The sequence below is a fragment of the Elephas maximus genome, chromosome 5 (genome assembly GCF_024166365.1).
Source record: "Elephas maximus indicus isolate mEleMax1 chromosome 5, mEleMax1 primary haplotype, whole genome shotgun sequence".
NCBI lineage: Eukaryota > Metazoa > Chordata > Mammalia > Proboscidea > Elephantidae > Elephas > Elephas maximus.
The window spans coordinates 156,444,252-156,456,872 of record NC_064823.1 but is presented as its reverse complement, the minus strand read 5'-3'; the positions used below and the strand labels follow the sequence as shown (position 1 = coordinate 156,456,872).

Below are 12,621 nucleotides of genomic sequence, written 5' to 3'. Positions count from 1 at the left end.
AATATTAAACCAGCCTTGCATACCTGGTATAAATCCCACTTGGTCGTGGTGGATTATTTTTTTGATATGTTGTTGAATTACATGGGCTAGAATTTTGTTGAGGATTTTTGCATCTATGTTCTTGAGGGATATAGGTCTGTAATATTCTTTTTTTGTGATGTCTTTACCTGGTTTTGGTATCAAGGATATGGTGGCTTCATAGAATGAGTTAGGCAGTATTCCGTCATTTTCTATGCTTTGAAATACCTTTAGTAGTAGTGGTGTTAACTCTTCTCTGAAAGTTTGGTAGAACTCTGCAGTAAAGCCGTCTGGGCCAGGGCTTTTTTTGGTTGGGAGTTTTTTGATTACCGTTTCAATCTCTTTTTTTGTTATGGGTCTGTTTAGTTATTCTACTTCTGAATGTGTTAGTTTAGGTAGGTAGTGTTTTTCCAGGAATTCATCCATTTCTTCTAGGTTTGCAAATTTGTTAGAGTACAATTTTTCGTAATAATCTGATATGATTCTTTTAATTTCAGTTGGATCTGTTGTGATGTGGCCCATCTTGTTTCTTATTCGGGTTATTTGTTTCCTTTCCTGTATTTCTTTAGTCAGTCTGGCCAATGGTTTATCAATTTTGTTAATTTTTTCAAAGAACCAGCTTTTGGTTTTGTTAATTCTCTCAATTGTTTTTCTGTTCTCTAATTCTTTTAGTTCAGCTCTAATTTTTATTATTTGTTTTCTTCTGGTGCCTGATGGATTCTTTTGGTGCTCACTTTCTATTTGTTCAAGTTGTAGGGACAGTTCTCTGATTTTGGTTCTTTCTTCTTTTTGTATGTGTGCATTTATCGATATAAATTGGCCTCTGAGCACTGCTTTTGCAGTGTCCCAGAGGTTTTGATAGGAAGTATTTTCATTCTCGTTGCAGTCTATGAATTTCTTTATTCTCTCCTTAATGTCTTCTATAACCCAGTCTTTTTTCAGCAGGGTATTGTTCAGTTTCCAAGTATTTGATTTCTTTTCCCTAATTTTTCTGTTATTGATTTCCACTTTTATTGCCTTGTGGTCTGAGAAGATGCTTTGTAATATTTTGATGTTTTGGATTCTGCAAAGGTTTGTTTTATGACCTAGTATGTGGTCTATTCTAGAGAATGTTCCATGTGGGCTAGAAAAAAAAGTATACTTTGCAGCAGTTGGATGGAGAGTTCTGTATAAGTCAATGAGGTCAAGTTGGTTGATTGTAGTAATTAGGTCTTCCCTGTCTCTATTGAGCTTCTTACTGGATGTCCTGTCCTCCGAAAGTGGTGTGTTGAAGTCTCCTACTATAATTTTGGAGGTGTCTATCTCACTTTTCAGTTCTGTTAAAATTTGTTTTATGTATCTTGCAGCCTTGTCATTGGGTGCATAAATATTTAATATGGTTATATCTTCCTGGTCAATTGTCCCTTTTATCATTATGTAGTGTCCTTCTTTATCCTTTGTGGTGGATTTAACTTTAAAGTCTATTTTGTCAGAAATTAATATTGCTACTCCTCTTCTTTTTTGCTTATTGTTTGCTCGATATATTTTTTTCCATCCTTTGAGTTTTAGTTTGTTTGTGTTAGAGCACAATTTAAAGGGCTTGATTTATTCTCCTATTTATTCAACTCTTAGTAAATGAAAGCTTTTGCTGGGGACATGGGGCTCAGAGAGACATAGTCCCTGCCCTCAAGAGGCTCATTGTCTGGGAGGTAAGGAGAGACAGAGACATGCAGTGACATTAGTGTCATCGTCCCAGATGAGAGGACACTGGGAGTGAGGGGCAGGATGGGGGCCTCAGGGCAGGCTTCACTCCACCTCACTTCCAAATTGAGTGCACTGTTCTGGATGCACTCAGGCTCCTTCAGCATGGTGGCCATGAGCGTGTGTCCTTTAGACCCCCAGCTGCAAGAATGATTGACCCACGGCAGCAGCCACTGATCCCTGAAACCCATGATGTGAGCGTGCTTAGGCCACACAGCCCAGCGGATGCTCCCATTCAATGGCTGAGCGTAGCAGGCAAACAAAGGCAGTCTTGGCCCAGGAGACAGGGGACTCCTCTAAAGGCTGATGTTGGCTTGAGGGCTTCCATCCAAGCCTCTCTCCTTCCATCAGAGCCAGACTGGCATCATGGTCTGATGGCTCTCAGCCTTCCTTGGGTCCTTGAACATTTTCTTTGTGTTATGGGTTGAGTCGTGTCCTTCCCAAAATATGTGTTGAATTTCTGGCCCCTTGGAGCCCTGGTTGTGCAGTGGTTAAGGCCTTGGCTGCTAACCAAAAGGTTGGCAGTTTGAATCCACCAGCTGCTCCTTGGAAACCCTATGGGGCAGTTCTACTTTGTCCTGTACGGTCGCTATGAGTTGGAATTGACTTGATGGCAACAGGTTTGGTTTTTGGTTTTTTGGTATCTGTGAATGTGAATTGGAAACCCTGATGGCATAGTGGTTAAGTGCTACCTACAGCTGTTAACCAAGAGACTGGCAGTTCAAATCTACCAGGTGCTCCTAGGAAACTCTATGGGGCAGCTCTACTCTGTCTTACAGGGTCGTTGTGAGTCGGAATTGACTCTACCCAGTGGCCTTTTGGTGAACGTGATACTATATATATTTTTTTGTTATGTTAATGAGGCCTTTCCAGTTTAATCACCTCTGAGTTATATAAAGACCAGAATAAGCATGGAGACACACACAGGGAAACCAGACATCAAGGAACACACAAGGATTGCCAGTAGAAACCAAAACTAGGAGAGAGGCTCACAAAAGGAACCATCATGGCCAACACCCTGAGTTGGACTTTCAGCCTCCACAATGGTAAGAAAGTAAATGTCTGTTCTTAAAAGCCACCCAATTTGTGGTATTTCTGTTACAGCAGCACTAGAGAACTAAGACACTCTCATGGAAACTTATTCCAATAAAACTTTTGCACCCTTAATTCTATCTTAGTGTCTGCTTCTTGGAGGAGCTGGATGGACTCTATCAGTAAATCCAACCTATGAAAATCCACGCGCCTGTGGAGCTGTGCGCAGTCATCAAGCTGAACAAAAGGAGGAACAAGGCATCTCAACAAGGGCGCCATCATCCTCTAGTTCTCTCAGTGGCCCTTTGAGACTGGCACCTGTATTATGAAATTATAGGGAAGGATCTCCCTTAACCACTACCTGTCTGTCAGCTTGTCATGCCGTGGTGGCTTTCGTGTTGTGGTGATGCTGGAAGCTCTGCCACTGATATTTCAAATACCAGCAGGGTCACCCATGGTGGTTTCCGTGAAGCTTCCAGGCTAAGACAGACTAGAAAGAAAGACCTGGGAATCTAGTTCTGAGAATTAGTCAGTGAAAACCTTATGAACCACAATAGATTGTCTGACTTGCTTGCATTGGACAGGAGGGACTAACTGCTAGAGGAGGATATCATGTTTGGTGAAATAGAGGGCCAATGAGGGTGAGGAAGACCCTCAGTGAGATGGATTGGCACAGTAGCCTCAACAATGAACTCAAACATGGCAGCAGTTGTGAGGATGATGCAGGACTGGGCAATTTTCTGTTCTGGTGTACATAAGGTCGCCATGAGTCTGTCTATCTATCATCTAACTATTTATATATCTATATGTCTACCTATCTATGTCTATCCATCCATCATCTGTCTAGCTGTCTGTGTATCTATCCATCTATCTATGTATCTTCTGTAAGGTCCCAGAACCTCTCTATGTGACCCCAAGGCCTGGATTGGGTCCAGGATGCCCACTCTTCTCTACATCTTTGTTTCCTTCACCCTCTGGACAGAGACCTACTTAATATACAACAAATGTTTGTTGGTTGGTCAATTTTGGCCACACGATTATATCACCACAGCTAATGTTGCTACTCTGTCCTATAGGGTTGCTATGAGTCGCAATCAACTTGACGGCAATGGGTTTGGGTTTAACGTTGCTAAAGCATTTTTGTACCTTGCAAACTTTTCTTACACCCACGGTCTTACTTGATCATCGTTCCGATCTGTTGAGATAGGCATTTGTGTTATTCCCATTTTATTGGAGCGAAAAACTTAGTCTCTATCCAAGGACGGGCCACTCTCCTGGGGTCCCATTGTTACAGAGTGGGAAAAAGGAGATGGAACCTAACTCCTCTCACTCTTAACCCTGGGTCCACGTACCACCAGGGCACCTGGCCAGCCTTCGCAGACAGCCGGGGAGCATCAGACCTTCAGCAGTGATGTTACCAGGTATAAAGAGGAAAAGAACAGTGTGAAAATTAACGGCTGGCACCAGAATTTCTCTTAAGGAAAGAACTGTCTTGGTTGAGAAAATTATTTTGATAAATGCTTGGAGTCAAAGGTATTTGCTACACACTTGTATGCCAGCTGGCTGCAAGCTTCAGAAGGGGAGGGAAGGTGCTGGACACACTCAAGGGAGCAGAACTTAGAGCTCCAGGGACCATCGGAGGATGGCTGAGGGCACCAGCAGCAGAGAGGAGACAGGAGAGGAAAGACAAAGCTGGGGCGGGAGCAGAAGGTCATACACCTTGTGAAACAACCCCCTCTCCTGCCCTGACGCAGGAATAATAAGTGCTACCGTCTGAAGCAGAGCCCTGGTAGTGCGGTGGTGAAGAGCTTGACTAAGCAAAAGGTCTGTAGTTTGAATCCACCAGCCCACTCCTTGGAAATCCTGTGGGGCAGTTGTGCTCTCTCCTATAGGGTGGCTGTTAGTTAGAATCGACTCTACAGCAACAAGCTTTTTTTTTTAAATTGTCTTAAGCCAGAGAGTTCTGAGGTGCTTTGTCATATAGCATTATTGCAGCAATAGCTGACTGTTACAGGACCCCTTTCACCCAAGATGCCAACAGACTGTGGATGATATATCTCTGACAGTGCCAAGCAAGGGGCTAGATGATAAAGTATGGCTTTTTAAGAAGGAGCCCTGGTGGTACAGTGGTTAAGCACTCGGCTGTTAACCGAAAGGTCGGCAGTTCGAACCCACCACCTGCTCCGAGGAAGAAAAGCCCCGGCGATCTGCTCTTGTAATAATTACAGCCTAGGAAACCCTATTGGGCAGTTCTACTCTGTCCTACAGGGTTGCTATGAGTCAGAATCAACTCAATGGCACACCGCAACAATGACAGGATCCAGAGCCAGGCTGTCGGGAGTTCAAATTCCAGTTCTGCCCTTTGCTAGCTTTGTGTCCTTGCTCAAGACTGCCATCCCACCCTTTGAATGGGGGTAATAATGTGCTCTACATCCCACGGTGGTTGTGAGGATTTAATGAGTTCATGCTTGTGAGGTGCTTGGAAGGAAGCAGTTCTCGATACAGCCCAGCCACTGGTGAGTGTATCCACCTCCCTTAACAGGACCCTCGCTTCCCGAGGGCAGGACGATCCTCATCATCTCCCCTTTCCCCGCTGTCTGGCAGAATGCCCAGCACAGTCAGTATCCATTTTTTGCCAAATGTCTGGAGCGAAATTAGCCCTTTTATTAGTACGAGTGTTGAAAAGCAAAGATGTCACCTTGAAGACTAAGGTGCGCCTGACCCAAGCCATGGTATTTTCGATCACATCACATGCATGTGAAAGCTGGACAATGAATAAGGAAGACCGAAGAAGAGTTGACGCCTTTGAATTGTGGTGTTGGCGTAGAATATTGAATATACCATGGACTGCCAAAAGAACAAACAAATCTGTCTTGGAAGAAGTACAACCAGAATGCTCCTTAGAGGCAAGGATGGCAAGACTGCATCTTACATACTTTGGACATGTTGTCAGGAGGGATCAGTCCCTGGAGAAGGACATCATGCTTGGCAAAGTACAGGGTCAGTGGAAAAGAGGAAGACCCTCAACGAGGTACATTGACACAGTCAAGTGGTTGCAACAATGAGCTCAAGTATAACAACAATTGTAAGGATGGCTCAGGACCGGGCAGCGTTTCATTCTGGTGTACATGGGGTTGCTATGAGTTGGAACTGACTCGACGGCACCTAACAACAACATTAGTACCAATGCAAACTTCAATACAGTATCCTATTTCAACCTCAGGCCAGTATCTTGGTTCTTTTTATAAACTGCACATGCAATATTTATCTTTTTTTTTTACAACTGTACTTCTACCTCCCTCCCTCCTGTGTAATGGAATGCATTTACATGCACTGCCCATCCCAGATGTACCTAAGCGGAGCATTTCCCAAGGGCTCTCTGCAAGTGGAGCCAGAGGGGTTGAGGGCATCCATGCCAGGCCAGGAGGGGCAGAGCAAGAGGGATGGCTGACTTCCAGCAATCCAAAGCCAGCTGCTTTCAGGAATCTGATTACCTTGGCTCTTTCTCAGCTCCAGAGCCTCCAACCTGCCTGACAACCAGCCTCTTGCCTTCCCCAGCTTCCTTCCCCGAAGCTGGGCTTTGGAGGGGCTTGCCTCCACTGGCCCCATGGGATGCCACCCTAGAACACCACCCTTCCATTTTCCTTTCCTGGTCTCCTTGCGTATGAGGTGGTGGGGAGAGTTGACCTCAGGTTCCAATCCTGCTTCTGTCACTCACCACCTGTGAGATCAAAGCAGGAGGTTATCAACCAGGGTTTCTGCTGCTAACCGAAAGTTTCCCTGTTCAAGTCCACCCAGAGGCATCTTGGAAGAAAGGCATGACGATCTACTTGTAAAAATCAGCCATTGAAAACCCTGTGGAGCACAGTTCTACCCTGGAGTTGCCATGAATCGGAGTCACCTTGATGGCAACTGTTTGGAGTCCCTGGGTGGTACAAATGGTTAAGCGCTCAATTGCTAACCCAAAGTTTGGAGGTTTGAGTCCACCCAGAGGTGCTCCTGAAGAAAGGCCGGGTGATCTACAGCCAAAACATCAGCCATTGACAATACTACGAAGCACAGTTCTACTCTGACACACGTGGGGTTGCCATGAGCCAGAGTCAGCTCAACGCCAGCTTTTTTTTGTTTTTTTTTTTTTTAACTGTGGGCTTCTGGAGAGAGAGGGCTCAAGTCCTACCCCACCATTAAGAATGAAAGCTCTGTAGTTCCCATCAGATTTTCAAAGGCATCTACCCAACCAAAAACCTTCACAACCACAAGCCTTGGGCAAGTCGCTTCAGCTCTTTAAGCCTGTTTCTTCATGTGCAAAATGGAGGTAATGGTAATGTCTTCTGGCTTCACTTTATAGGGATGTTATAAGGGGTAAGCAAGAAAATGGATCTGAGCCATAAACTGCTAGAGAAATACAGGGAATTATTAATAATTCATTATGCCATTATTAATGCAAAAAATACTTGGGCATTATTGGGTTTAAAAAGATGTTGCATCTAAACACTGAAGACTATATATAACTATCTTTTCCTGGATTTGGGCATTAGTGATATTTAGATTAACAACAACAACAACAACGAAACCAAACCTGTTGCTGTCACATTGATTCTGACTCATAGTGACCCTATAGTACACAGTAGAACTGCCCCATAAGGTTTCCAAGGAACGCCGGGTGGAGTCGAACTGCCAACTTTTTGGTTAGCAGCCATAGCTCTTAACCACTACGCCAACAGGGTTTCCAGAGATCCTACCCATTTAAAAACCAAACCCATTTCTGTCGAGTCGATTCCGACTCACAGCGACCCTATAGGAGAACCTTAAATGTTTGGGAAATTTAGATTAGAAGCCAGGGTATGGATAAGAACATGGACGGAGTCCTCAGTAATAATGACCAACCAAAAAAGCCAAACCCAGTGCTGTCGAGTCGATTCTGACTCATAGCGACCCTGTAGGACAGGGTAGAACTGCCCCACAGAGTTTTCAAGGAGCGCCTGGCAGATACGAACTGCGGACCCTGGCAGATACGAACTGCTGACCCTTTGGTTAGCAGCTGTAGCACTTAACCACTATGCCACCAGGGTTTCCAGTAATAATGACAGCAGATAGATAATACCTATGCACTTTATCCGTTGTTGTTCGCTGCATAGAGTGTGACTCCCGTCCCCTTTCTGAGCCACTCACAGCAGGACCGTTGGGAAGAGTAAATGAGATAAAGTGTCCTGTGGTGCTCAGCACAGTGCCTGGCAGAGAGAAATAGTGACACCCCGTCCTGCTCCCGACTGGCCCGAGTCCCAGCATGTTCTGCAGCGTGGACCCTGTGAAGAGGCTGGAGGTCATGGGGAGGGAGAGCATGCCTACCTTTCACAGATCCTGCCTCGTTGTGCTTCCCAAAGAGCAGGTAGTGCGGGCTTTCAGGGAGAAAGGGCAGGCTCACCAGCTGGATGAAGGTAGGAGGACAATCACTCCAAATAGGTGTGGCCAGGTGCTCTCCTGCAGGGAAAGGAAGGTGCTGCTGAAGGGAGGCGGCCTTTGGTCATTATACTGAGGACTGGGCTGTTCGGCTATCTGCAGAGTTTCCGCCTTCTCAGTGTGATCCCCAAGACAAAGGCTGAGGAAAGACAACCACCTTTGGTTAAGCACCAGCCCATGTGTCCAGCATTTTCCATGCATGAGGTCAGTGAATTCTCGCAGCCCTGTGTGATAGTGGCCTGTGGGGTTACTCTGAGAAGGAAGATCAGGGTGGCCAAGGGTCTAAGATGCCCAACACTACTCAGTGGATGCAAGGGACTCTGGGCTGGCTGACCCCATGGCCCCTGCAGACACCATGGTGCAACCCATAAAGGGACTCCAGACTCTTTCCCAGTTGCATGGTCTTGGAAACTACTTGCATGGCTTCTTGGAATCTCTTCTTCACCTGTAGCATGGGCACAACCAGGGCCATCTCACTGTATTGTGAGAATGGGCTCACTTTGATGTGGACCCTAACATACAGTAGGTGTCCAGTATCAGCTACCACTCATGTTGGTGCCACCACCTAGACCACCTCTGAGGGCCATCATTTTGACCCATCAGTGAAGATACAAGATAGACAGATGGCTAAGATGAGGGTCCATGGGGGCTGGGGGCACAGTTTGCCCTTTAGGTAGGGAGGTCTTCCATTTTCCAGCAGGCCCGACAACACGCACTATTCAAGAGGCATTTTAAGTCACTTCAGGCAGCACATTCGTGTATAATGCTGCTTAAATGCAGTCCAAGTGGCATTATTGTGACAATTAAGGCAGCATTCTTCCTAGTCTTTTTTTTTCACCCAGGTGTCCAAACAAGCTCTCAATGTGTGGCTGAAAGGAGAGGATATCTCTTAAGAGGCAATTCTGATAGGGAGAAAGATAAAAAGCAAAGGGTGCAATGCCAGATTCTTGATGTGTTTCACTTCTCAAGTTGAAAAAAAAAAAAGGAGAAAATATGACACATTCAGACCTGAAAAGACTTCCCGCAGTAGGCGGAGGTTCAGGTGGCTTCAGGTTGGGATCCTGCGGGAACGCATCCATAGAACCCTCGAGAGTCAAAACTGGTGGCGACCTCAGCTGTCAGTCTCCCCATCTCTGTTAATGGTTGTTCTCTTGTAGGCAAAATTTCCATATGCTATTCTCTGAGAATTACTCCCTACTGGGGCCTTGATGACAAATGCCTCATATAAGTTCTAGGATGGCATTGGGTAGAGCAGACAGGGACTCTTGAAGCTCAGAGCAGGGAAATGGTTTGCCAAAAGGCACATGACCAGTGCTTGGTCCAGGTCCTGGTTTTCAAGGTACCTTTGATTCTACCACCCTTTCTGTACATAGCTCCTGGGCAATGCATACAGTTAACACACTCAGTTGCTAACTGAGAGGTTAGAGGCTCGAGTCCATTCAGAGGTGCCTCAAAAGTAAGGCCTGGTGACCCACTTCCAAAAAACCCAACCGCTGAAAACTCTCTGGAACATAGCTCAACTTTGACACACATAGGGTTGCTATGAGACAGGGTCAATCTGATAGCATCTGGTTATACTGGTTGTCATGGATTGAATTGTGTCCCCCCCAAATATCTGCCAATTTGGCTAGTTCATGATTCCCAGTATGGTATGATTGTCTACCATTTTGTCATCTGATGTGATTTCCCTATGTGTTGTAAATCCTATCACTATGATGTAATGAGATGGATTAGTGGCAGTTATATTGATGAGATCTACAAGATTAGATAGTGTCTTAAGCCAATCTCTTTTGAGATATAAAAGACAGAAGTGAGCATAGAGACATGGGAACCTTATATCACCAAGAAAGCAGTGCCAGGAGCAGAGCGCATCCTTTGGACCTGAGCTTCCTGCACTGAGATGCTCCCAGAACAAGGGAAGATTGATGACAAGGACCTTCCTCCAGAGCTGACAGAGAGAGAAAGCCTTCCCTAGACCTGGTGCTCTGAATTTGGACTTGTAGCTTACTAGACTGTGAGAAAATACATTTTATCTTTGTTAAAGCCATCCACTTATGGTATTTCTGTTATAGCAGAGCTAGATGACAAAGACACTGGTTTTCTGTACATACTAAAAATGGATATTCACAAAACTCTGATTTTACCAGTCAGCACAGTTCTTTCATTGACCTTTGAGTAATTTTAGTTTGGTGGAAGGTAGTCTCTCAAAAAGGAGTCCTGGTAGCACAGTGGTTAAGTGCTCAGCTGCTAACCAAAAAGTTGATGGTTCATACCCACAAGCTGCTCCACAGGAGAAAGACGTGGCAGTCTACTTCCAAAAAGATTTACAGCCTGGGAAACCATATGTGGCAGTTCTACTCTATGAGTTGGAATCGACTTGATGGCAATGGGTTAGTGTCTAAAAGTCCATGAGATTAGTGGTTGTCAATGGCTTGGGGAGAGGGGAATGGAGTGTGACTGTTAATGGGTGTAGGGTTTCCTTTTGGCATGATAAAAACGTTCTGGGATTAGATAGGGGTGATGGCCGCACTATTTTATGTTGAAGTCCTAACCCCTGGTACCTGTGAATGTGACCTTGTTTGGAAATAGGGTCTTTGAAGACTCTATCAGTTAACATGAGGTCATATAGGAGTAGGGTGGTGTCTTAGGCTGGGTTCTTTAGAGAAGCAAAACCAGCAAACTGTATGTTTTTGTTGTCAGGTGGTGTCAAGTCAGTTCTGACGCATAGCGACCCTATGTACAACTGAACACAACACTGCCCGGTCCTGTGCCAGCCTCACAATTGTTGTTATGCTTGAGCCCATTATTGCAGCCACTGTGTCAATCGATCTTGTTGAGAGTCTTTCTCTTTTTCGCTGGCTCTCTACTTTACCAAGCATGATGTCGAAACATATAACATACACAGAGAGAGATTTATATCAAGGAAATGGCTTATGCGATTGTAGAGGCTGGGAAGTTCCAAATCCATGCATCAGGTGGAGGCCTCTCCTGACTCACGTAGCCGCAGGGTCTGGTGCATCCAAGACCGGCAGGTCAGACAGCACACCACTGGCTCACAGGCTGCCGAGGCTGGTGAATCACAGGAGCAGCAGGTAAGGCTGCTAACTCAAGTCAGATGAACAGGAGCAAGCTGCCGGATCCAGAGCAAGCAGGAGCCAACGAGCTTTGCCAGAAAGTCCAACTGTATTGCATGCAGGCCACACCCCCAAGGAAACTCCCTTTCGACTGACTGGCTGCTCATAACAGATCTCATCATAGAAGTGATCACATTATTACTAGCTACCCTTTTTACCAAACTACATTATAACTGCCAAACCACTGAGAATCATGGCCCAGCCAAGTTGACACACAATCTTAACAATCACCAAAACCAAACCAAACCAAACCCAGTGCCATCGAGTTGATTCCGACTCATAGCAACCCTATAGGACAGAGTAGAACTGCCCCATACAGTTTCCAAGGAGCACCTGGTGGATTTGAACTGCTGACCCTTTGGTTAGCAGCCATAGCATTTAACCACTATGCCACCAGGTGGGTTCTAATTCAATCTGAGAGGTGTCCGTACAAAAGAGGGGAAGAGACAGAGAGAATGTGGTCATATGATGAGGGCACTATGCTGCAGGTGCATGCCAAGGAATGTCTGGGGCTGCCAGGTGCTGGGCAAGACAAAGGGGGATCTTTCCCTAGAACATTTGGAGAGAACATGGCCCTGCCATCATCCTGAATTCAGACTTCCAGCCTTCAGAACAGCTGGGTAATACATTTCTGTTCTTCAAGCCACCTAGTTTATGGTACTTTTTTACAGCAGCCCTGGGACAATAATACAGACACACTCTGTTTCCTCAAATGGACAAATTAACATCTCTGGCATCTTACAGTCGGTGAGTACTTTTAATGTCAGATGACTCTTTTTCTTGAGTGGCTGTTATCAAGTCCAGTCAGCCCATGATTGATGGTATCTTAAACTCAGAGGAATGTAGAGTCTGTCTTAGAGAGATCACTCTGGCAGCTGTGGTCTGGGCTCCACCTCTGGAGAAAGGCGATGCTGACCCCAGGGTGAGTGACCCCCAGCCTGAGACGCTGATGGTTTCTGGGCCATGGTTGGAGAATGGTGGTGGTCACCCTCCTGGTACCAGACAGAGGAGAAGGTGCTGGTCAGGGTTTACTCCTGTGTACTCAGGAGGGACTGATCTTAGCAAAAAGCAGAGTCAGTGAACTTAGCCTTCTCCAACGAATGTTCGAGATTTCCTGGAAATGACAGCTAACCGTAGGGAGATGAGCTGTATTTGAGTGAATTGTCCCTTGATCTTCTGCCAAGAAAAGTGTGACTGAGTGTGTGGGTAGGCAAACGTTTTAAGTGTGACCCAACCA

The 12,621-nt window shown here is 45.6% G+C and overlaps 1 protein-coding gene across 1 annotated transcript in view; it reads right to left on the bottom strand.

Annotated features, from left to right (window-relative positions):
- SLC2A9 (solute carrier family 2 member 9) overlaps positions 1-12,621 on the bottom strand; it is a 191,052-nt gene that overhangs the window by 58,156 nt on the left and 120,275 nt on the right. The window contains 2 exon segments of the mRNA XM_049885313.1: positions 8,140-8,235; positions 8,238-8,271. Of these exon segments, the coding sequence (XP_049741270.1) occupies positions 8,140-8,235; positions 8,238-8,271 (130 nt within the window).